The sequence below is a fragment of the Diceros bicornis genome, chromosome 8, assembly GCF_020826845.1.
Source record: "Diceros bicornis minor isolate mBicDic1 chromosome 8, mDicBic1.mat.cur, whole genome shotgun sequence".
Lineage (NCBI taxonomy): Eukaryota > Metazoa > Chordata > Mammalia > Perissodactyla > Rhinocerotidae > Diceros > Diceros bicornis.
In genome coordinates this window covers 25,204,681-25,231,723 of record NC_080747.1, presented here as the reverse complement: position 1 = coordinate 25,231,723, position 27,043 = coordinate 25,204,681, and the positions used below count along the sequence as shown (strand labels likewise).

The 27,043-nt window shown below is 34.7% G+C and overlaps 1 protein-coding gene across 1 annotated transcript in view; it reads right to left on the bottom strand.

Annotated features, from left to right (window-relative positions):
• PCDH7 (protocadherin 7) overlaps positions 1–27,043 on the bottom strand; it is a gene marked incomplete at its 5' end in the record, with an annotated part of 395,249 nt that overhangs the window by 208,483 nt on the left and 159,723 nt on the right. Inside the window, one exon of the mRNA XM_058546322.1 lies at positions 4,825–5,041. Coding sequence (XP_058402305.1) covers positions 4,825–5,041 — 217 coding nt within the window. The remainder of the gene's footprint in view (positions 1–4,824; positions 5,042–27,043) is intronic.

The following is a 27,043-nucleotide window of genomic DNA, read 5'->3' as shown; positions in this document are numbered from 1 at the left end:
TTGTTTACCATTAAGAAGTATGCGAGGATCTTTGGAAAGATGGAAGAGGCAGTCTTGCTACATAGGTCAACCTAAATGAAAACAACACAAGCCAACAGTCACCAGACGACAGCACCTTACAGATGACTGCTGAAAAAGGGTAAGTGGGAGAAAATTAGAGAGAAAGAGGCCTCTTAAACTTACATAAAGATATGCTTAGTCTCTCTTCTCATTACCCATGGTCATATAAAAATGGTGGTTTATTCCAAAATGATATTTCAAATATATTGTCATTTATTTCTGAAGTCAATGTGAAAAGTTCAGGGCAGACACCAAATGGGTTCACAAGGACTGCATCCTATTTTAACCCTCAAGAACAGTGTACTCTACGCATTGTTGAAAGCATGTGGAGTGAGGAGAATGAATAAAACAACAATTAAGCCTAGCTTATATAAGTCTGACAAAATAAGAAAGTTTAGAAGTGGGGAGTTCAAAAATATTCATGTATAAAAATCAAACATCTTTGAGAAAATCAAGAGGCATAAAATTAATTAGGCATTTAGAGTGGCCAAATTTCTGACCTCATTTGACTTTTTAAAACCTACTTTACGGATCAACTGCTATCTTCTTATTTTAATTTATTTCTATGTTATATTGTTGGTAAGTTTACCTAGAGAAAAATATGTACTGTTTTCTACCTTTTGTTCACTCTTACTCTGACCAAAGTTTACACTGTCAAGCAAGAAAGTAAATGTGCTTATTCGATTGTGAGATCATTTAATCAAAATTAATGTTTTTGAAGGGCATTACACTCAGGACCAAATCAGATCTACAGATGGCTCTTACACAGCATGATTTAAGGGAGGCTCCAAAACTGTCTCTCACACTGGCCTGCTGTAGTGACAACATTTCCACCCACCTAGCTAGAAATCACACCCTTCGACTCAGCCCACTTCTTTGATTTATGTCATATATGCATTATCTACTATTAGAATGCACATATATTATGTGGGTTGCGAGAAAGGCCCTAGAATTACTTCTGCTCTGCCTGCATTAATACGTATTATCAAATTCACTCGCCCCCTCACTAAGAGACCCAAAGGCCTCTTTCTGTTCTGGACAGTAAAAGATAGAAGAAAAATTGGATGTAAGGAGAGAATAGCACATGGTTGGATCTGGGTAAGATTTTAGAGTGAGTTAGTTGCCTTACCGATGATGAGAAGCCGACCCAGAAGGACTAAGTGACCTACCCAATCCTAATGGCAAAATTGGGATTAGAGCTCACATGGGGTGTTTTCTATATTGAGTTGTTAAACACTACATATGATCAAGCCATACATAGCAAAAGCAAACTAACCTTGCAAAGATGATTCATGGGGGACTTTGAGAAGAATCAGTAGACTGTGGCATGAAGGCAGGGGCCAAAATAAATACTGACAATAGACCTCAAGAAACTGTTAAATACGACTCCAAGAGAAAGTCTGAAGACTCTGCATAATTAAGATAAGGGCAAACTCTTGCATAGTCTATGTTTGCACTTAATGTGATGGTGCTTTTAAGCCTGTATTTGGTTTTCATTTGACTTATCAATTCGCTGAGTAGGTTTCAATTATTTTAAGGTTTTCATTATCAAATATTTTATCATTACTCAACTTCCCACCATGAACCTCATATTTTAAAATATTTTATACCACTAAATATATTTTAATGAAATAATAAATAATCAACTTCCCTAATCTTATCAAAGGATCAACATGAAATAATCATAATATCGATAATAATTAAAGGCAAAGAAAAATATATTAGTGATCTTTTTCATGAATAAATGTATAATTCATGAGAGTTTTCTTAAAATATTTTTTAAATGGTATAATTTTCATTATTATTTTCCAGAGATCCCTGGATGTAAGTACCAGAGATTTGAAATGATCAAAGTGGTGAGTCTCATTCTAATTATTAGATTCAGGTTTCAAGAAATTATGCTTACTTTTACAGTTTATTCATTTTCTTAAGCTAATAAGAGAATAAAACTTCATTTGTTATTTGACACTAACATGGGTTGGAATATAGAGTTTGTTATAAAGAGAATGAACCCACAAGCCCTCTTAATAAAATCTTGTTTATTATGTTAAAGGTAGATAAAACTTGTGTAAAACATAAGTGGATTTTGCTGCTTATCTACTTAAAATTTCCTGTGTTTTAGTTATGTCATTATTACAGCATCTGTGACAACTTATTTTTATCATTAGCTGTCCCAACTTATACTCAGTTTGCATCATGACATTGGAATGTAATATGTTATTGCCCTGGAAATTATCTTCTAAATTTACAATAGAAATTAATCCAAAAAATTAGTTATCACTGCATTATTTCACGTGGGTTAAAATACAGGGAAAATATTCAAAGTAATAATAATTAGGAACTAGGACAGCATTCAAAATGGTATTTTCATGGAAAATCCAATACAAATCCTGATTAAAACCTAACCAAGCAAAACACTGCAGATTACCTGGATTCCAATTAAACGAGACAAATGAATACTTGACAGGTTTCAATTCCAATTCTATTTATGTCACAATGATCCATTAATACTGAAGATGAAATGACCAGAAAATTCAAGCAATACAATTGTACTTTATAGCTAAACAGTAGTTTGAAAACTTGGACCCAACAAAACTCTTACTCAAATGTCAAGTGCTACATTTGGATCACCCGAAGTGAATCACATCTCCTTCTGTCATTACTTATAGATCAGGGCTAACATGAATCACAGCTAACAGATGACAAATGGTTATATAAACTGAATTTCAAGTGTCAGTCACATATAAAATCAGGAAAAATCAGTTATATTATGATGGTCCTTGCTGTTCACAGAACTGAAAACATGGTTATAAAAATTAACTAAAAACCTCTTTGGGAAATTTTTCTCAGTAAACTTTCTAGTGTCTTAATAAGCTCACCTGTTAAGTTTTCCATGAAATATACGTTTCCTAAAAAGCAACCAACATGTGCTTGTCATATATAATTATGTTTATTATTCATCATTTCTTGCTTATTTTAAAAGCGTTGAATCCCCTTAAACTCAAAAAACAGAAAATAGCATTAAAATATGATTGTAATGCCAATGATACAAAGTCCTTTCTATTAATATAGCTGACATCCAAAAAATAAAGACTTAATTGTACCTTATGTTGTTTATAGAGACATAACTACTTTTTAAAACACAAAATTATATGATATCATCAAACGGCAACTGCAGATATAGTAATGTCCTTAAATTAAATTAATCCTGCCTTCCTAGGTGTGTCTCAGTGTGTGTGTGTGTGTGTGTGTGTGTATGTGTGTATAAAATATTATTACAGTATTTTTAATTTAATTTTTACTTTTGTGCAAAGCATTTCTAACATATTTGTCTTAAGTATATATTCATCAGCATTGCAATTCATATGAAAATTTTTATACTCATTTAAAAAAATACTAAAAAAAATGAATTCTTAAAAACCACATCAGACTCCCATCCACATAAGCACACACCACCATACACACAGATAAGCATGTCTTTATAGCCGTAAGGCAAATGCCTTTTAAACTCTGGATAATTAATCAAGAGAGAGATCAGTCATAAGACCCTGATAGTGTATCTTCTCACCCAGATAATAATGTGAAAAATAATTTTTAACATGATTTAGGTTAGCAATAATTTCACCTGGGGTCATTTATATTATTCTCTAATGTTGGATTTAAATATTCATTGGTAAACTTCCAGGAAAACAAAAATCGACTTTTTCCTGCATTAATATGCTCTATTTACATATCATCACTAAAGAAACTGGCATGTAACAAAAAGTTAATGTCTTATTTCACTTGATGGAGGGGATGACGAAAGAAAGAAACCCATTTCAAGTTTTCACTAGAGATAAAATGTGTGCGGTTTTATCTATCTTCCCCTACGTGTAATCAAATCTCTTTTTGTATTTGAAATAATAATAAAATTAGTCAAAACTTTACCATTCCATTATTTGACACAAACCTATTCCTCAGGCATTTACTGTAACCTGAAATCCAAAAAATAAATCACCTAATTGTCTTTGGGACTATAAACAAATGTGAAAAGCTTAAAAGCATTATTTGCAATCAAACTTTATAACTTAAAGGAAAATGTATATAAGTCCAATTGTGTGGTAATTATGAGAATCATCTCACAACAGGATAAGAATATAGAGTATTACAATTTGCTTTCTTCCCTTTACCTTGCACAAAAATGAGAAAAACCTTCTAGTGAAATGAGAGAGGAGTTCTAATAGTATTTACAATATATTTTGGAAAATAAGATAACATAACACTGTTCTCCTTCATTGACTCCATATCACTCGAAAAGAGAGGCTTGAAAGTGCATTTCTAAATACCTAGGAAAAGAAAGAGTTGAGCAGGGTGTGTTTATTGTCATTTCCTTTCACTAAGACTGGACAATTGCAATTGAAGAAATAGTTGCATGACAAAAATGAATAGAAGAAAACAATAACACAAGATCTTTCTCATTCGCTATTGTTTAGGTATTATGCACTAATTTAGTTTTTTTTTCATTTCAGGTGCTACTCTGATTTAGTTGTAAAGGTGTTTATTTCGGACAGGCTGTTTTAAAATGATGGTGCAAGTTTGGTGAATTTTATCTAGAGAGTTATGTTCCTTTATTTGGCATGTCTGTACTTTAGCAAACATTTATTATTTCAAATAAAATAGTTTTAGTGTCAGCTATTATATTTTGGTTTTAGACTGACCTTCGTGAGTCTACTTATTACAGCTCACTAGCGTGATTGTGTGTGTGGATGTTGTGTTTGCCCCTACCATTTTCCATATGCTCTGCCTCACCAACACTGCCATCCGGCGTGGTCCTTTCATAGTTGTCCTCTGGGAGTGGAAGGGCACCCAGTCTTGGCCCTGATGAACTCTTACTGCTTGGTGTTTCTGACTCCTCCAGCCCGCTGTCATAGCAACTCTGCAGTGACCCCTGATGTGGGTCCTGAGGCTGACTCACAACAGAAAACGTCACTCTACGAAATGGCTGTAAGAGAAAAGATTCTGAATGTCACTACGATATAAGATTGTAAATGATCTTATTAAAAAAACATAAATTACATACATTAAGGTCTACTAACGACTAATTCAATACAAAATGGTTAGATATGTTGTAATCTATTTGGTTAACTCTGTATTATCTGAGACAATGCCTAGAACTTAGATTTTATTTTTGAAAAACTGAAAATTCCCTTTCTGAAACAGAGATAAGAAAACAGCAATTTCACTAAAACACACATTTAAATCTGATATGTTAGTTCCACATAGTCAATCTTTTTCTATTCTGTAGTCTTCACTTCAAATATGTTTTTCACAAATAGACTCTCTATAAAAATAATGGTTAGTGATTTTGGAAAGCAGTAAATATTTGACTAATCCATTGTAAGAAGACTTCATGTTTAAATACTTTGATATAATAGTTTAAAATTGAGTGTTTTGGCAGTTAATTTAAACTATTAAAGTTACAGCTACTAAAAAGGAATTTAGATGCAGTGCTAGGAAATTGCAATATATTTCTTACTTCATTCATATTAAAAATATTACCTATTGACCTTGAAATTGTAAGAGTAGTATTGAAACAATAGAAAAAAGTTTCCTTAACCAGGGAATAAGAAATAAACTAAAACGTTTAATTGTATGTGCTCACTATGACTGTTTTTGTATTTATTCAAAAAAAGTCACGTCACATACAGCCTTTAAATTTATTTAAAAAATGCTTCACCTTTATCTAATTTGACCCCACAATTTACTATGCTACTGACATTGGCTGGACCAAATTCTTACTCTGTGTAAAATTTACAGATTATCATAACTTCAAAATAAAACAAAAAAATTTTAGGCACGTTAAGGGAACAAACTAATGCCATGCAGTGACAGTGCTTTGTACACATGATATTGGAAAAAACAATATAAAAAGTTTCTGTAATATCCGTCTGAGATTATTCTTGGCAATAGTTGTATCCATTAAGCTCTTGTATGATTTGAAAGTGGCATAAATGTAAGGATTTTTAAACTTGTAACTCAGACTGGTTCTTTCTAATATAGAGCATAAAACTAATGTTGCCAGAATAGTGAGAAAGATAAAGAACCTTTTTTGCACTTTCATAATTTGAATACTAATGGTACAAATCACTAGTCACAACTGGGACCAGTAGAATTTTTTAAATGGTAAGAATTATCTACACATGATAGGTGATTAATGGGAAAGCTAAGAAGAGTTGTGACATTTCCCCCAAACTTATACATTGGCTTTGCTAAAAACAGCACATGCTCCCACAAATCTTCCCTGTATTTTGTTGTAGATAGAAGATTGGCCAGGAATATTGGCTATTGTTGGTATTTCTGACCCTGTACGCTCACCTTTCGTGTACTTATTTGGAATACAGTGTCTTCATAAAATCTTCTTTTTCATTATAGTTCAAAATTAAACTTAGGAACTGCTGAATCTTATTGTAAAGGGTGAACATTTAAAGCACATTCTCTTCTTTATAATGTTATGCTGAATTGGAACTGCAGCATTTAAAAACAATTACAAAATATTTCTAGTGTTTTTTAGCATACACATCATGGACCAAAATTTACTGTCAATAAGCTTTCTAAAAACATTATCCTTATTTCACTAATAATTCTTATACCTGTTTACAGTAGTATTATTGTGATATCTTATATCTAAATAAATATAGAAATCAATTTGTATTTACCATGCTTTATCTTATGTGTACATATTTTCTTTAATTTTTTTTTCATTTATCACTCCCAGTTGACTGCAAACTATCTGTGATTTGTTTCATGTCTTCGTCTCACCTTGGAAATGAGACCACTGACAGTCTCCTAAAACCACATTGTTCTGCACACAGAAGTTACTCACCAAATACTACTGAACAATGATATTTTAATGACAATGTTGAATTTAGGAAAGAACACCAAGGGGCACGCAGACATATTATCACTTCAAGACAGCAAAGAGTTTAAAAAATATATATCTATAAAAAGAGAAAGGAGGGTCACATGCTATTCTTAATTCCATTTAATGACTCTCAAATCTTTTAGAATCAGTCTTCGGTAACACAAGAAAAAGTTCAAAATGAATACAGAAATACAAAATTTATACTAATAAATTGACAAAAGGAAAATAAACAAATTATGAGAAATGATATTCCATTTTGATATAATAATAAGAAAGAAGGTGATGTTTGGGTGAAGGTGGTAATCTCAGAATCTGTGCTTAAATGCTGGTTCCGCCAAAAGTAAGAATAGGATAGCAGAGAGATAGGTGATAGGGTATACTTGCAATGAAAAATGTTCAAAAATAAAATAATGATTTTTCTATAATGTATTATATAATAACTGCAATGAAGTTGTGCGTCTTATTTTCTTGATTTCCTACCCTATTTTGACTGTGAATTTTTTAATCTCCATGAGTTATTTTAGGTTACATATTAAATGTAATGATGGAAATAAAAATGTAATTTGAAAATACTAAGATCAATATATATACTAACAAATATTTAAATTCATGAATACTTCCTTTTTGTATAAAAAGTTTCTTCATTTAAAATAATATCTGAATGAAAGAAAAAAAATCATTCACAATAAAAGTCTAAAATAAAGAGTATCACACAATGGATCATAACATATCCCATCTATCATTTTTATCTGCATTTTAAAATATTCCATTAGAATTCTACAATACAATATCAGTATTATACTACTATCTACTAAACTCTCTTTTGATAACTTGGAATAAATAAAATTCTTGTGGTAAAGTATTGAAGTCAGCGATGTGAACCAAATTTGTACAGAATCCTAAATTCTGAAGGAGAACCTACTGATGCAAGAGTTAATCTTTAATTCCAATAGTAAACCAGACATGTACATTTAGATAGAGAGAGAGAGAGATAGATAGATGATAGATCGACCGACAGACAAATACACAAAAAGACATATATTTACACATCACCGTTCATCATCAGGTTGGGCCTAATGAGAGGATAGGTTTTACAGTAGAATTTATGACACAGAAGTCATATTACTTATATATTCCAGAAATATTGACTAAACCAGATATGTAAAGCAGTTTATTGGCTGTGTGACAGAAAGAATGAGTTTGCATTATATATGTAACTGTCACTTTGTAAATTACTGACACTCTGAAGTAGAGTGGTTTTAAGTGATGGTTCTTAAACCTAGATGTGCCTTAGAATGATCCAGAGAACTTCTGAAAAAACATAATGCCAATAACTGGCCTCGATTTAAACCCAGTGAATCAGTGTTCATGGTGGGGCTGGATATCAGTAGTTTATAAGATCTCTCCAGGTGATGAAGACGTACAGAGAGGAAGGAGAAACCCTACAGTTGAACAACATATGGAAGCAAGTCAAAAAGACCCAACTGCTCCAGGAAGCCAGCTGGTCCCCTAAGTGTCCATAGATTTCCCTGGGGGGTCAGTAGAACCATGGTTCCATCTTGAGATGTAAAAGTACGAACATGAAGACATTTAGTGACCTGAGGTATCTGAGGTTTGTATTTTTCTGTCTAGAGTGATAAATGATTTTTGTCCTACAAAGACAAACTGGTCTTTCCAAAAGAGGAACAAGCGGAAGAGCTTGAGAAAGAGTGTCAGCCTTCCAGCTCTTTGAAACTGTGAAGATGTGCTTGAAAATTGAATAAGTAATGCAAGAAAGAGGTCTCCAAGAAAATCATTCCAAAAATTGAGTGTGGGATATGTGTGAGAATTATAAACAGGAGGGAGCATAAATCAAAGATTTTATTTAGGCAAATGAATGATCTAATTGAAGTTGAAGACATAATCTGACAGTTCCTTGCAAAAGAGAAGTTAGAAGAAGTGTTGAAAGCAGAGGAATTTTCTAAGAAAGGGTGAACTATGGAGAAACAGCAATGAGAATGGGCAGCAAGGCCATTCTAGAGCAGGTCTGTGTGGCTGATTGGATTCGGTCATTAATTCACTATACCTACATTTGTTTTGCACACATTATGTCCCAGAGTTTTAAAGATGTTCCAACAATGATTCTACACGTTTAAGAAACTAAAGTGCTACCTATTTAAAAAAATCTTTGTCACAAAGTTCATTTATAGTTTCTAAGAAAAACAGTAAAGATCAGATGCATATTCACAAATATATGAATAATGATAAAACTTTTATTTTTATCCATTCTTAATTGTTAGATTGATTAAAAGGTAACCGTCACACCATAATAGTGGATATTATGTCCCATAATCAGAAATACTTAAATATATTTCCCTTTCATCTACATTAGCAAAATCTTCTAAGTTATAACCTGCACAATAAAAATGGGTTGCTTTAGGGCTGGCCCATGGCATAGCGGTTAAGTGCACGAGCTCCGCTGCTGGTGGCCCTGGTTCAGATCCCGGGTGCGCACCAATGCACCGTTTGTTGGTCCATGCTGTGGCAGTGTCCCATATAAAGTGGAGGCAGATGGGCATGGATGTTAGCTCAGGGCCAGTTTTCCTCAGGAAAAAGAGGAGGATTGGCATGGATGTTAGCTCAGGGCTGATCTTCCTCACAAAAAAAAAAAAAAATGGGTTACTTTATTTGATAGGGCAGTGGCCAATTTCAGAAAAGGGAAAAGAAAGGAGTTGAACCTTGGGAATATCCTGTTATACACAATACTTACAGTAAATAAGAAAACATAGCATCTGGTTAGGATTGCAGAACTTTCCCCTTGGAGTCCATTTCTTATAAACTAGTAACACTACCTTTACGGGGCTTTTATTTGCAAGGGTATAGGACCCTAAGGATGCCACTGGAAAGAACTTCAGGTTAAATCTCTTTCCCTATTGAATATTGCTCTGTGTCTTACAGACAACTTTATTGGGAACTTTAAATCTGCACCTTCCCTTTTAGCTTCAATAGTTTCTCCATAAATTGTCTCCTTATCTGCTACTCACATACAGCTGTCTCAGTCACATCAATTATTTCTAAATAGGCTGAAAAGGCTTTTTTATTTTTTCCAATTCACTCAGTTATGTCCATCAAGCAGACTTCTAATGCCTCTCTTTGTCAGTCATAAAGCACTGAAACAGTCATGGAGCAGAACATTGCAGTATTATAAGGAACGCTGCATTTTATTTTTAAAGAGGAGCTATCCAAGACTGTGAGATCTTTCCTTGCAAATGAACAGTGCTTGATTAATCTGCAAACATTTTCAACCGGTGTCAGTGGCTACTGAACAAACATATTTAGGATTCCATAGTGCATTAGTTGGAATATATCTGGCAGAACCTTCAAACAAACTTTAATCAGGTCTTTAAACTTTATAGGGGCATCTTCCTTTGCTAACATCTCAAGATTCTTCCACACTTCAAACTGCCTTTCTTTCAAGTCAGTAGCAGATGAAAGGATATTAAAAAGAAACACGTTAAGGCATTTGAATTAGTTAACTAAATCGTTCACTTGGGGAAGGAGACGTTAAATAACTGCATTTACTTCCTTTGACTTGCATGCAATTACATATTTGCCATTATTGTTTACATTTGTGCTTCAGAAACTAAGAATACAGGTGATACTTTGTAGTTCTTACTCCAGTAGACCACAAACTATTTAATATTGCAAAAGAATGATGATGACAGCATTAAAATAGCAGCTACTATGTGTCAAGAAAATGCTATTCATTTTACTTCTGTTGTCACTTCTCATGCCATCCCTACATGGGTCATATTAATATTCTGACTTTGAAAACAAGAAATAAAATGAATTAAAATTTCAAACTAATGCAAGAAGTATGCAAGCCTAAAGATATAAGCAGGTCTCCTATTTTTTTTTTTCCCTAATGAAAAATATCAGTAAATAGAATAGCCAAAGCCTAAAACTCTTGGTAAGTGTAGGCAAATATTTTTTCGGAAAATTTCTAAAAAAGATATTATGCTCTAAAACACCCATTTTGGGTCCTCTATACTGCAGACACAATTGTTCGATCTGTTTTTTGCTCTTTTTGCTGGCTTCTATTGAACCTAGTCTAGGATTTGGGAAACATTTTCTATAAAGGGCCAGAAAGTAAATTTTTTTTTTTTTTGTGAGGAGATCAGCCCTGTGCTAACATCCACCAATCCTCCTCTTTTTTTTTTTTTTTGCTGAGGAGGACGGCCCTGGGCTAACATCCGTGCCCATCTTCCTCCACTTTATATGGGACGCCGCCACAGCATGGCTTGCCAAGCAGTGCGTCAGTGCGCGCCCGGATCCGAACCAGCGAACCCCGGGCCACCGCAGCGGAGCGCGCGCACTTAACCACTTGCTCCACCGGGCCGGCCCCCAGAAAGTAAATATTTTAAGCTTTGTAAGTCTTAGGTCTCTGCCACAGCTACTCAACTCTGCCCTTGTAGTGCAAAAACAGCCATTGAATATATGTACGTGAATGAGTGTGGCCAGCTTCCAATATAATTTTATTTACGGAAATAGAAATTTGAATTTCATGTTATTTTCCCACTCGTCATTTAAAAAAGTCATTTAAAAATTTTTTTTTAACCATATAAAAATGTAAAAAAAAAAAATCACATGTAAAAAAATACAACTTTTCTGTTGTATTAACATTTTTAAATGCTATTGTGGACTTTTCAGCTAGTGTATGAAGTCCTCGTAAACAGTGTTTATCCATTATACCTCTCTTTCAGTGATAGTGCCTTAAAAATAGTTTATAGTCAACTGTCATTTATTAGTATGTTTTGATATTTCTTGTCCTCTTTGGAAATATCTAAACTAGGGAATCGGGAGACTTAGAGTCAAGTACTGGCTCTGATATTAAGAGTGAAATCTGGGGAAAAGATTAATTTTTCAGCTTTAGCATCTTCAACTTTAAAATAAAGTAATTATAGCACATGATATTTAATATCCTTTCCAGTTCCTTAATTCTCTGAAACTGCAAGAGGATAGGTATGTTGGATCAGTGAATAAATGGTTGAAATTGATGATTTTAAAGTAGACTTTGCTCCCCCATTAAGAAATTCCTTAGTACATGCATGGCCTTAAAAATATTAATACACCTTGAAATGCATTTATTCATCAAACACAAATCATGAATAAAAATATGCATAATAATCAAACATTTTAGTCCATTGCCTTAATGAAAAGCTACAAAGATTATTTGGTTCCCTCAGGCTTAACATCTTTGTGGAAAAGTAAAAACATTCTCGTGAATATCAGCTCCATGGTATAGGCTTGTCTAAATCTTCCCTATCATCTGAAACCACCTCTTCTGTGATTCCTTCTTTGACTTAACCATATAAAAATGTTAATTGAGTTCCTACACTGTGCTAAAGGATGCGAGAGCTCATTCATCTCTCAAATGTATGATTTGAATAGCGAGGTTAGCAAAGTTGGTGTGAAATAGAACGGTGAGCGCATGCTGGGCCATGATTGGATTTCACCTCCCAATTCATTTGAGACTCTACATAGTACCTTGTAAATCTCTATGTTTACACACACAGAGAAACAGGAAGGTGGAGGGAGTTCTAGTTAGGAAAAGAGAATATTGACAGGCAACTAATGAGAAAAATACTATCTTCACAATGACATTCAATCCAACAAAGACTTATTAAGCACTTGCTTTGTGCCTACCACTGTGCGAAAAAATCTACATGCTGCAAATTCAGGCATCAGGCTCAGTTGGGCAAGTGTAGATTAATCATACAAAAGCACTCACAGAATACCAGCAAAGGTTTCTTTTTCTTTTCTTTTTGGCATTGTGATAAGCATCAAAAGCTCAATTCACATGCTGCTCCGTTGCTTTGCATGACTACTCTACACACCCATGGAGTTCCAGAAACAGCTGAATGAAGTCGATAAACCTGTGTCTTAAACTACACAGTTGGAGTTATTCCGCAGCAGTTCAAGGGAGCAATGCTGAAGAGCCAAGTGGAACTCCAGTAGGACTCCTCAGGTTTCCAACTACTAAAACACTAGAAGTGAACAAATAAACAACAACAACAAGGACAAGAAATAACCTTTAAAAAGCTACTTCCGAAAATACATAGCAGCTTAGAAGCACAGATAGGAGCCTGCCTCACAAGCACCCGAATCAATTCTCCCATACTGAAATGAATGAAAAAGAAAAGTGCATTTTAGGATCCACTCAAACAGATGCTCCAGAATTTTTTCTTTTCTCTCCTTTTCTATCTTAGACATTTCATCTGAACTGCACCTGGTGAAATCTGTTTAGAAAACTACATATGTTTAAAAACATTGGGTTTTCGTATTCTATGGAATGGAAGTTTGTGTCCTCAAATAGCTTTCCTTAGTCTGGATGGATTAAAATCTCCGACAAGAATCAAGACAGACAAATGGAGTATGGCTCTAAAGTGTTACTTAAGCATTTAATTATTAAACTTAGTTGAAACCTACTTCTTGAACCAGAATCTTCTGCTACACAAGTGAACCTTCTGCTACTCAGGAGAACCAGGTTCCTCTGCCATCCCCACCACTCACTTGTTTTATCTTATCTGCACTTAGTTAAAAAGAAAAGCTACCAGCTACCAGTGTCCATAAGAAAAAAATATGTTCAATGTCTAGTATATGCTAATTTTCATTCCTTAGTACAAGTCAAATGACTCCAGAAAAATCAGTGAAAGGGAGTGTGGTAGGCAGAAAAACGGACCTTTATGATATCCACATCCCAATCCCTGGAACCTGTGAATAGATGAGCTTATATGCAAAGGGAAATTTAAGATCCCAGATAGAATTAAGTTTGCTAATCAATTGCCCTTAAAATAGAGAGATTATATTGGATTGTCTGGGTTGGCCCAATATAATCACAAGGGTTCTTAAAAGAAGAAAGGCGAGGCAGAAAAGGTTAAGGTGATAAAATGTGAGAAGAACTGTACTCACATTTGCTAGCTTTGAAGAGAGAGGAAGGAGCCACATGCCAAGGAATTCAGGTGGCATCTAGAAGTATTAAAGGCAAAGAAGGGGGCAGATTTTCCTCTAGTGCCTCCAGAATAAATGCTACCTTACCAACACCTTGATTTTAGCCCAGAGAGACTCATTTTGGATTTCTGACTTCAAAAACTATAAGGTAACAAATTAGTGTGTGTTTTAAAACATTAAATTCCTGGTAATTTATTGTAGCAGCAATAGGAGACTTATACAGTGGGCCATGGAGCCTGAGGTATGGTGGGGAGAAAAGAGAAGTAAAGCAGATGGGCTTAGGCTTCACATTTCTGAAAGAGATTAGAGTTATCATTCAAATTTAAATTGGTGTTCCATTCCTGGATCACCCCACTTGCAGGCATTGAAAACTAGCGTGTAATTCTAAAAATTATACTTATTTTATAAAACACACAAATATATTATGTTGTATATTTTACGCTGAAAGTGTTTAGGGAATGTAAAAATGTTAAAATAATTTGTATAACCTTATTTTCACATTTATTATTCTTTTTTTTTTTTTTTTTGGTGAGGAAGATTAGCCCTGAGCTAGCATCTGTTGCCAATCCTCCTCTTTTTGATGAGGAAGATTAGCCCTGGGCTAACATCGGTGCCCATCTCCCTCTACTTTTTATGTGGGACGTCTGTCACAGCATGGCTTGATGAGTGGTACGTAGGTCCGCACCCAGGATTTGAACATGCAAACCCTGGGCCGCCAAAGCAGAGTGTGCGAACTTAACAAGTATGCCACTGGGCCGGGCCCCTTGTTATTCTTTTAATATAGTGAAAACACCAATAACAAACAAAACAAAACAAAAAATGAAGTAGACTAAGTCCCTGCCCACTTATCCATGTGGGGAAAACCACTTCAAATGTATATAAATTTACATAAAATCAATCCTCTCTTATCAGATAACTGTCATATTTGGTGAAACCCATGGACTTTCAAATCCGGAAACCAGAATTTCTTTTCCTGACGTCAACTATAAGTTGAACAACCCAGGGTCACTGACTTAATTCTTCTTAGCCAGGATTCAGCTTTTGTAAATATAAATGATAATCTCTCCATTTAAATGTGCAATGAAGATCCAGTCTGATTTTATAAGTGTAACACAGTTTACATTGTAGAGTATTCTATACATGATAATGGTGAATTGAATCAAAATTGTGTCTACAGGCCAAAGATTTAGGAGCTGATATAGGCACTAAAAATAAGCCATGAACTTGGAAGAAATAAATTTTTCCCACCACATTAGCATGAAAAACACCCTGATTATGAATGTCTTGATTTTCAAGAACAGCCTAATGTATACTGGAGAGAGTTAATAAATCCTAATTGATGCCTATCTAGAGTTACCATATTTGAAAATATTGCCTCTTGTCTGCTACCTTATTTCTTATTTCCTCTTTGTTTTATACTGATATGTTAAAGAAACTTTTTAGGAGGGTGAATTCTTTGTAGAAAAACTGGAGCTTTTCAGAGAAAAGGAGAAAAATAAATTCACCAAATAAATAATAAGTAAGCATGTTGGCTTTTCATGATTCTTTAGAGAAATGAGGATATTCACAACTTGACCCTAACATGAGGACTCAAAAGTAATTCTTATACAGTAGGGCATGTAGTCAGAAACACTGACTAGAGTTTAGTTTCCAGCCATAATTTGAAAATGTACCCTAAATTATCCAATATTTGCCATACATTATTTCAATATTAAATGCCACAGAGCAACTTATTTCATTTACCATCTTCTTGAGAAAAAGGGTTGATTTATTAAACTTATAGAAAAGGGACATTTTTAAGCATGAGAGAAAAACAAGTAGGTCCATGAGACAATAATATCATAGGACAATCATATTTTATTACGACTACTACTATTTGGCTTTCTAATCCTGTTTACATTTCATATTTAGAAGACACTTGGGAAGCCATATCTAAAATAAAATGTTTTTATTCCTTTCTTTTTTTTTTTATCTTATGACTTTTTCAAGTCTCTGACCCTTTTTTTCCTGCACAAGTTTGTATACATTGCCTTTTGTACACATTACTTCATTAATATCTTAATTTTGACTTTAGAAGCACTAAAATGATAACTCTTTGGGCACCCATAGTTTTTAAAATTCATTATGGCCTGTTAAAATGTTTGACTCAGCAGGGCTTCTGGCCCTTGGATCTCATTATATGCATTCCATGTATTAAGAAATAACACTAATAATAAACCATGTAATTAAGGTAACTCTTGTATTTTGGGGGATACAAGATAGTCTTGGCCTATCTTTTTTTTTTTTTAATGTTTAACTTCAGTTTTTTTTTTTTTTTTAAGATTTTATTTATTCATTTTTTTCCCCCCAAAGCCCCATTAGATAGTTGTATGCCATAGGTTCACATCCTTCTAGTTGCTGTACGTGGGACTCGGCCTCGCGTTGGACAGAGAAGTGGTGCCTTGGGGCGTGCCCGGGATCCGAACCCGGGCCGCCAGCATCAGAGCGCGCACACTTAACCGCTAAGCCACGGAGCCGGCCCTAACTTCAGTTTTTTAATGACAACTGCTTATATTGGCAGATTGTAAATTAAATAAAGATGGCATATATTATCTGCACCCAGTTTGATAGAGGACCCTGATGTAAAACAGAGATACATACTTAGACACTGCAAGAGTGAGCAAGAGACTTCCACACTGGAACAACTGATCAAAAGAAAGAGAAACCTTTCTAGGCGATAATTAATAATTGGTAGGAAACATTTCCCAGAATATACAGAAAGAAGGCAAAGTCTTCTTAATGATATAGTTGATAAAGTATCTGTACTTTAAATACAAGTGATATTCCCTAACACTCATTGATTGCTTACTATGTGTCCATTCAAAGCTTATTTAACTGTCACAATAACACTATGGAGTAAATGAGGAAACCAATACCCATGGAGGTACCTTGCCCACAGTCACAAAGTTGCCAAGTGATCCACAGGTCAGTTCTCACCGAGCTATTGGCCTTGATTGAACCCTGAGTAGTTGATCAGCAGACAATGAGACTTCTGCATATACTTACGAGAGTTATACCATACTTATATGGTATAACTAAACCATATTCTAGCACAGATGAGCTTATTAAAAGTAAAGGATGGTAAAAATTGGACTACACAAAAAACAAGTCCTCAGAAGAACAGTAAAGTCAATTATTTTAGCCACCTCTGATAAGAGTTTTTCATGGGTTCCTTGGGCTGAAAAATTAGACATTCAGACTTGAACTCCACTGGGCATTATCTGTAGCTTGTTTTTGTTTTGTTTTGTTTTTGTTTTTGTGACGAAGATCAGCCCTGAGCTAACATCCATGCTAATCCTCCTCTTTTTGCTGAGGAAGACCAGCTCTGAGCTAACATGTATTGCCGAACCTCCTCCTTTTTTTTTTCCCCAAAGCCCCAGTAGATAGTTGTATGTCATAGTTGCACATCCTTCTAGTTGCTGTATGTGGCACGCGGCCTCAGCGTGGCCAGAGAAGCGGTGCGTTGCTGTGCGTCCGGGATCCGAACCCAGGCTGCCAGGAGCGGAGCGCGCGCACTTAACTGCTAAGCCACCGGGCCCGTCTCATCTATAGCTTGTTATTACATTTAAGACCATTGTAAAGGACAAGATCTGTAGTTCACCTTCCACCATGTGGGCTTAAGTAACTTTCCTAAAGTCCAATAAACCTTCCTGCCTTGTTACACAGGTCAGTGTTTCTCAACTCTGGCTGCACATTTGAGTCACTTGGGAAACTTAAAGAATATCGATGCTTGGATTACATCCCAAAAGTTATTTTGGGATAGAGCTCAGTATTTACGTCGACGGGGTTGAAAATTCACTCTGATCCTAAAATAAAATGGGAAATCATCCTAATTTCAATCTACCTTGGCTGCCAGGAATCTCAGTGCCCAATCACTATTTATTTATAAACCTAAGTAGGGTAAGTATATTTCCTTATTCTTCACTCTATGTGGTTTTTGAGGTACTATTTCTATTTTAACGGTCTCATTATAAATGTGTTTTATCATAAAATGTCTCAAATCCTTTTGGAAACAGATAGCCTACATTTTGAAAATGATTACAGAAAAACTTAAAATGAGTGTTTCTTATCATTCACTTTACTTCAGGAAAAAATGTCTTAGGTGGTATTTTTTAAAAGCTATAATACATTCTAGAGAAAGTAACTTGTAATTAAAATCAGTTATACTTGGAGTTTCGTTCAGAAACAATACAACTAATAGAGTTTTATTTATTAGTTAGTATGGGAATGATGAATATGTCATTAAAAACACAAGAAAATTCATCTTCATGAAGTTATCTAACACTTATCATGAGGCATGTAAGACATATTCTGCTCTTAGATTAGCAATTGGTCTCATACAACTAGTGATGGCTCTATTTTTCATCATCATGTTTCAAATGTTTATGGATGTTCCTGACTTTTTTTCCATATGATTATATACTAGTTCTTCCTTTAAGATTAGGAAATCCCCCTGTATAATCCCATCACTAGGCAGCCTTATGAAGCATTTCTAAAACCATGTCTTTACCACCAATTCCTCCTTTTAGCATTTCTTATGCCATATTTTTTTTTCACTCTTTTGCTCCCAAATATCTCAAGTCGTTCTACTGATGTATTGCATCCACTATCTAGGACAAATTACCCTTCCTCTGTCCTGAAACTTCTGTGAACTGATTTGTGAATACCCATGATAATGGTAACCAAAGGATTTATGCATCGCCTTTTAGATGGTGTGTTGCTCCCCTCAGATAACACAGTGTCTTAATTAAAATACTTGGTGCCTTAACAAAGTCTTTCATGAGTGGTGTAATCTTCAAGAATTATATATCTGAAGATTGAGAGAACTTTGAGGAAAGAGATTGAACTGCTTAAATCACAAACACTTCACCTCTTCTTCCTTCAACTGGAAATAGCAATGGACTTTGACTTGATACCTAAGCTTTCTCATTTCAATGCAATTCAAAAACATTTCTTGATTGCTACTTTACTCACACTAGTTTTACCATTCGTGAGTTCCATAATATAAGGAAAGATACTTAATTCTTCTAGGTCTCAGTTTCCTAATCTCTAATATGGGGAAAGACTGGGGGCACTTAGAGTATAGTTAAGAGATTTAAGCTAGATAATCCAGTAAGTCCTAATCTCCAGTGTGCATGGCAATCACTTGGAAAATTGTTCAATACTCAAAAGCCCCTTAGCTCCACATTCAGAAAACGTAAAAAACAAATAAACAGATGATTGTCATGCACACCAAATTTTGAGAATCACTGATATAAACCACGTAAAACACTGAGCACATTATTTGTTTTATTATTATTATAATTGTTATCAACATTGTCACTATTATGGCTAACACTGAGATGCTCCTAATAGTAGGCAATAAAGTAGCAGTCAGGCCCATCCATTATCAGGAAATTTAGTTATGGCAAGAACCAGTACCAAGAATTGCAGTCATTCATTGCTCCTCCCACTCTCCTGCACAAACAAATGTAGGTGGTGAAGAGTTGGTGAAAAAATGGCAGGATGTTAGAGTCATAGTCAAGTGGGTTCTAGTCTAGAAAAATCCTAGGGAAAGTTGAGGAGACAGATTTCAAAGGATGGAGTCAATAGCAGAGGCAAATCCAAAAAAGGACATCTTGGAAATTACCAGATGACTCAGCCTATTCCTGGCAGATGTGCTACCACTTCCCAGTGGATGAAAATCTTAACTGAAAGCAGCAGCAGATGAGAGATATCCTACATCACACAGGGCAGGCTCAGATGGGATTAACTTTACAGGACATTAATTCTCCTTACATCTTGCAACACAGCTTTAAGGAACTGGGGATAATAAAGATATGGGAAATTAGGCAAGGAGTGATTATTTAAACAAAAATTTGCATATACACAAAATATACATGTCAGGAAAGTCAAAATAATGGCAATTTTACCCTTTAACATCTGAAATATTGCAATACTCCAATGGCCTCTCTTTAATAAACCTAGTTTAGCTACACTCAAAGTGGATGGGATAGGGACATCTTAGAATTTGCATTGTTCTAGAGAGTCATTCTCAAAATCTTTAGTGTAAGAGAACCCTGGGGTAATGGCTTTCAAAAAAATTTTTTTAATCACCACCATGAGTAAGAAATAAATATTATATTCCTATCCCATACACACACACACACACACACACACTCTTCATAAAAGAATACTTTCCTTTACATCATGTAGTGCACTTTGATATATATATATATATATATATATGTATATTTTTGATCACATTTCATCCCTTTCCATTCTCTTCTTTAATTTAAAAATGCTGGTAAAGATCCATTAAATTGATATTATAACCCATTACTGGGTCTCAATTGCAGTGTGAGAAAAAAATGGCACTTGTTAAATATGGAGATTTTAGCCCCACCTCCACCCCAAGATATGCATTTAGTAGTTATGGGGTAAGAGTCAGGAATGTGCACTTTATAATCACCCTAGGTGATTTTGATCTCTAGAAGGCCTGTGACCTATAGAGTTAAAAACTACATTCAGAAATAGCTGATCTCCCCTTCCCCTCATGCCTTCAACTTTCCTACTGTAAACCAGACCTAATTGGACCTTAGATCTGACTCAATCCCATGCCTGGCACCATATTTAACAGATGAATAAACCGAGGCCCTGAGAGGGTAAGTGCCAGACATAAATTTACAACCTCCTTCAGGTTTCACTAGTTTTTAAATTCCTTCACGTTTTATACAGATCTCAGAGGTTAACTCAACAAGAACAAACAAAAACAAAAACAAAACCCTTCTCAAATGGTTTACTTCATGCAGAGTTTTTCCCTCCTGAGGCTACTCTTATGGTTAGAAAATAGGAACATGTTAAACCAATTCTACTGAACTCTACTTTTAATGTATGTTATCTTACTGCAAATTGGAAAACTTAACTTCTCAATTCTCTTATTAGGGTTCAACTACAAATGTACCTTTGAGGAAAAGAGACAACACTGCCAATGTACTCTGGAGTTGCATCAGTAAGGAAGACCATTATAGGGCTGAGAGCTGATTATACCAAGCAGTAAAGATATTTCTCATTATTGCCTAAGAAGCATATATATTATACCAATTGGCTAAAATTTGAAATGATTTCTCCAATAAAACCAGAAGCAATTTTACTACCATTCTCATGGTATCACTACAGAAAAGTAAATACAAACCATTTTATTTGTGTACAGTATTAACATATCTGACTTATTTCAGAGGGATAAACAGCTATATGTGTTTTAATTAGGTTAGCATGCTTGATTATATTTACTCTCTATCATCAAGAATAAAATTATTAACTCACATAGCATGTGTTAAGCAATTTAGGAATTATAGAAGTCTATTCCTCTTTTAAAAGTCTGTAGTCAATAGAAATATGTCCAAATCAAATGCCTTCGTATGATCTTATTAAAACATTTATATGAATCAGTTATTTTATATTAATAATTAAAGGGGATCATTATGTAGCATAAGAAATATTTTATACTGGGAGTTCCCTTAACCTTAAAAATACTTCCACTTTGGTATGGATATAGAAAATATTTGAAGTTACTCAACTACTTGTTATGATTTAGTAGACTGTAGCATTTAAGAAATACTGTTGAATGAATGAAGTAACAAATGAGAGAATGATTTTTAAATCTTATATCTTCAAGCCCTTTAAATATTTATATTATCTCTTAAAAAAAAGTTTGTGAGGCAATTTAGGGGTGAAAACAAAAGGACTGGCAGCGGGCAGAAGAGACACTGGAAGTGTTTGGCTAACCCTTCGAAAGCAAGCTGGTGTCCATGTATGTGTAAAGATAACTGAAAACTGCAAATATTTCACATATTTTTGCTTTAAAAAGTAGCACATGAAGTCAGTATAATGACACTTCATTAGTTATTAGTACAAGATATAGTAAATATTTTTAAGAAATAAAACTTTATTTAGTACTTCTTTATCACATTTTTCACTTCTTCATTAAAATTTTCCACACAATTAGTCTGAATTAGTGTGCTTTTACTGTATCTAATTCATTAAATTAATGTCTAAATCATTCATCATCTGTAAGACTAAAAAGGAAAAAAAAAATCATTCCTTGCTTCACTGATGAGGTTTGTACTTTATATTCAAACTATAAGATAGTTGAAAACATTTATAAAAATAGAGTTTTGTTATTTTTATCATCATGGTGGGTTAGAGCCAAAGAACAAAAACATTTGCAGAAAAAACCATTGAGAGTCAGTTTAGCATTGGAATAGCTGTCCAAATCAACAAAAGTAATTAAGCTGCACTGAAATAAATAAAAATTTCAACAAATAACATTTATATTTTGTTTAGTTTCCAATTTCACAGCCAGAATTTAGTGTGTGTTCAAACCCACATAATTAAATTATAAATTAAATGCTTTCTAGACATATCAAATTTACAGTCTAAAATGCAAATATAACTGAATTTAGCCAGAAGTTGTTTACGATATAGTGAAAGGGGAGAAAATGCCATTAATATTTCAAGTTATGTCATGGAGTTCAGAAAGAAACAATAACCCTTGCAACTCATTATCACTTATGTAGTGAAAATCATTCTTGCTTATAAGACTGGATGTAACCCTGTGAATACTCTTGACATTGAACCAAGTTCTATGTAGGGTGCATTAGATGCAATGGAAAAAATAAAGCATCGATAGAGTTTTGAATTATTGATATGTTCATTGCACAAAGCAGATATCTTCATTGCCCACATCCCTCCATGAGCTCAGCTTCACTTTGAATGGGTTTGTTGTCGTTTTGATTTGTTTGTCTTATAAATTCAGTCTGCCTAAGGTGACATCTAATGAAGGGTCTGTCACAAGCACTGGCCCAGGACAAAGCCAGGCCTTGGGGCAACTGGCATCAGTGTTCTTATATCGTTTTTGGGCGGTGAGGGGGAGTATTTTCCACATCTTGGGATGGTCTGCAAGGTAGAAGAATAGGGAATGACTTCCCCAAACTTTTACCACTGGTTATCGGAAAAAAGAAGTGTTCCTCTGCCTGCTCTGTGGGAACAAAATAAATAGGGAGAGCAGGTGAGAAAATGGTGAGACAGACACTTGTGAGATCCAGCTATACTCTGCCCCACATTAGAACTACATCACACTTTCCTGTGGCCAAATCATTTAGAAACTCTCTACTAAGCTTATTTTTTAAATATGACTTGCATTTTCTGGTTGTTTTACATACCATATGTAAGTACTTCTATTGCTCTACATAGCTGAGATCATATGTCATGAATACTATAGATCTAAGCACAAGAAGATTGGTAAAGTACTTAAACATACACCTGATTATGTACTGCATATCTCCCTGAATAGACTGGAAGATTACCCAGAACACTAGATTTTGTCTTCCTTTGCATCCCCCACGGCTATTGGCACAAAGTTGGTACTTAGGATTTTTGCTAAAATTGTCATGTTCGTATTGAAAATGTAACTGTTTAAATTGAAAAAAAGACATTGTGGGACTGGCCCTGTGGCGTATTGGTTAAGTTTGGTGCGCCCTGCTTCAGCGGCCCAAGTTCATGGGTTCAGATCCCAGGCACAGACCTGTACCACTCGTCAGCCATGCTGTGGTGGCAACCCACATGTAAAGTGGAGGAAGACTGGCACAGATGTCAGCTCAGGGTTAATCTTCCTCAAGCAAAAAAAGAGGAAGATTGGCAACAGATGTTAGCTCAGGGCTAATCTTCCTCTGCAAAAGAAATAAAATAAAATAAAAGACATTGATCTAAAATTCTGTAGAGAGAGGATATATATGTCACCCTTGGTAGGAGAAGATGAAACTGATGCATGACATAGTACTATAATAAAAATAAAATAATAAAATAAAATAAGCACAATTTATTTAGTACCTATCAATTGGTTCAGTATAATGCTAGAAGATTTACATATGTTTCTTCATTTATTTCTCACAAGAACCATATAATATATGAATTATTACCTCCACTTTATAGAGAATGAATCTGAAATTCAGAAAGGCTGAATAACCTTCCAATAATCAAACACAAAGGGGAAGAACCAAAATGTAAAGCCAGGTTCTGGATCATTGCACTCTTGGAATTGCTTTTTCATCTACTAATAGTCATGTGGTCCATATTAAAACATCTGTATTTTTGCATCAGATATTGCTTGTGATAAATGCTTACATTAGCAAGATCACGTACCTGGATTAAAAGATGTGGTTATGACCTCAAAACACAGAATCTTCTTTTCCCAAAGGCAACTGGTCTCTATACCACGGCCTTGAGTTCATCAATACCACACTCTAATCAACTGGGCTTCTCTGAAGCTACCACTGAAGCCACCACTCCAGGGAAACTGATAAGCATCATTCACTAGTGCACACTTTGCACAGATATTGAAAATATTTTCTCCTAACAACTCCTCACTTGATCAAAGTTTAATCTAGCAGAGTTGCTCTTTGCGATAAGTGTTCACTCTAGGGTACTGTTGTCTGGTTTGATGGCAATTCAAGCCTGTCTAAAGTGGCAGCAAAGCAAACCTCAAGCATCCGAAGTCCCTCACATTCACTGGAGATGATTCTGTTTTTTTGCTGAGGAAGATTTGCCCTGAGCTAACATTCGTTGCCAATCTTCCTCCTTTTTTTTTTTTGTGGGGAAGATCAGCCCTGAGCTAACATCCATGCCGATCCTCCTCTTTTTGCTGAAGAAGACTGGCCCTGAGCTAACATCCGTGCCAATCTTCTTCCACTTTATGTGGGATGCCACCACAGCATGGCCTGACAAGCAATGCGACGGTGCGCACACGGGATCCAAACCTGGGCCGCCAGCAGCGGAGTGCATGCACTCAACCGCTAAGCCACAGGGCCGGCCCCTGGAGATGATTCTTTAGAATGTGAGGCTCATACTTCTACAGAAATAATTTCTTAAGAACATAATAAAATAACCCAGGTAGTCAATAATTCGGTATTAAGACTGAAAGATTCTACATCCATTAGGCACCTGCTTGGTTCTCTGCACTGTCACCTAGAGGAGTATGACTGGCTTTAGCCATCAGTGGCCTCCCTCTATCATATATTAAACAAATCCTTAGTGACGATGATCTAAAATTTCCCATTCCCTGTACACTTAATCTAGCATATTCAGCCTTGGTGATATGTGCAGGCGTTTGTAAGCAGCAGAGTCAATCTTTCATATGGAAGGCATTTGTCTTCCAATGAGAAATAATATGTTAAGGAACAATTAGTGGAATAAATAGTACATTTTGTTGCAAGTGAAATTCATCTCTAGTTTAATCCACAAATGGGATTATAGTGTGGAAACATGATAACAGGTTTCCTTGCCAGATATTCATATTGAACTAAATGAGCCTTATCACCCATAGATGAACCTTCCAGATCATACATACAGCAAGTCACATTTCTGCAGCGTTATTAGCTCACATATCTGCAAACCTGAATATGTGCTAAATTGCTAACTTTAAATCCAAAAGGGAAAATAGCCAGCCATAAGTAAGTCAAGAAATAGGAAGACAGATATTGCTACCTCCATTGCAGTCTACTGAATATTGATATTTGGTGATACTTTGAAATTTAACAGTAATACAAGATGAATTTCATCTATCTACCTATCTATCTATCTATCTATCTATCTATCTATCTATCTATCTATCTAATCTTTTCTCCTCAAGAGAGAGGGATGCTAATTCATACATGTTTAATTTAAGTTAGATGCTTTTTTGGAAAATAAAAATAAACCTATTTATTAAGTTACCACAGACTTTGAAAATCAATGACAATGATAGCTTGGAAAATTTTAAATTACTGAAAATAGTATCTTACTTTAATATTTAGCTAAAAGTATTGTTTGCTTCTTTTGTCATGGAAAACAATCTGTTTGAAACTTTCAATTTAAAATTATGTAATATGTGACACAGAACATATAGAATGTAACAGAGAGCAATTTCTTGTGAAGAGCATATAAAATGTATTCAGAAAAATGCATCTACAACACTCGTATAACATTTTAAACAATGGCAATCACACTTCACTATGCTAGTCAGACTCAATGAGGAGGCAGCTACCATATGGCTCAGAGTGATTAGTTATGGAAAGAAATGGGGCCTTTTTAACTGTGGCAGGAGGAAGTGGCAAGAGGAAGTGGCCGAGGTAAATAAGAAGTCATAAATCGGTGGGAGGGGTCAATACATACTATTTAATTGACAATTGCTCAGTGTCCTAATCCATGAAAGGGCTCATCAGACATAGTTCCTCCATTTGGGGAAATATAATACACATATATGTATTACATATATATATACACAAAACGCACTTATGATACAAATATATATATATATTCCTTCTTATTTCATTTCCTACATGCATTATATTCAATATAAAAAGAGAAAATTTATATTAATAACATATTAGGATGTGAATATTATCTCTCAAAAAAGGTTCTCCATTTACCAATGATTCACTATTTAAATCCATCAGAGAAAAGGCACCTGGTGTACTTATATATAATTTTTCACAAACCTATATAGTACAATTTATTGCATTAACAAGGCTCCACTTTAGAATTCTCTTTACAGCGAATATTTTGCTCTGTTAGCCTATTTTGATTTGGTTTCTAATTCACTGTGAAAAATTCCAATAAGTTTTAATACCTTTTCAATTAGCTTGGGAATAACTGGATATGGGAACATTCTTCTGAGTTTTCTTCCTTTTTCATATATACTACTTCAATATGCCATTTAGGGAGTCTGCCTTGCCACATAATCTATTTTACAACCAATAGACAATAATTTCTATCAATTTTCTTCCATATCTTATCTAATAAGTTGTTTAGGGTAATACCATATAAAAAATCATTAACTCATTTAACATTCATCTTTTTTTGACAAATATCTATCTTTTTCCTATCTAGTCTATGTGAAACGTATGTCAGTTCACGTAAATTCTTGGAAAAATTTTCCCCTGACCGAATCAGTTACAAGTCTGACAGGTCACATAAGTGCAAAATGTTAACATCACCCCAGTGTTTTCTGAAGTAGTTTATACATCGGAAACTCTA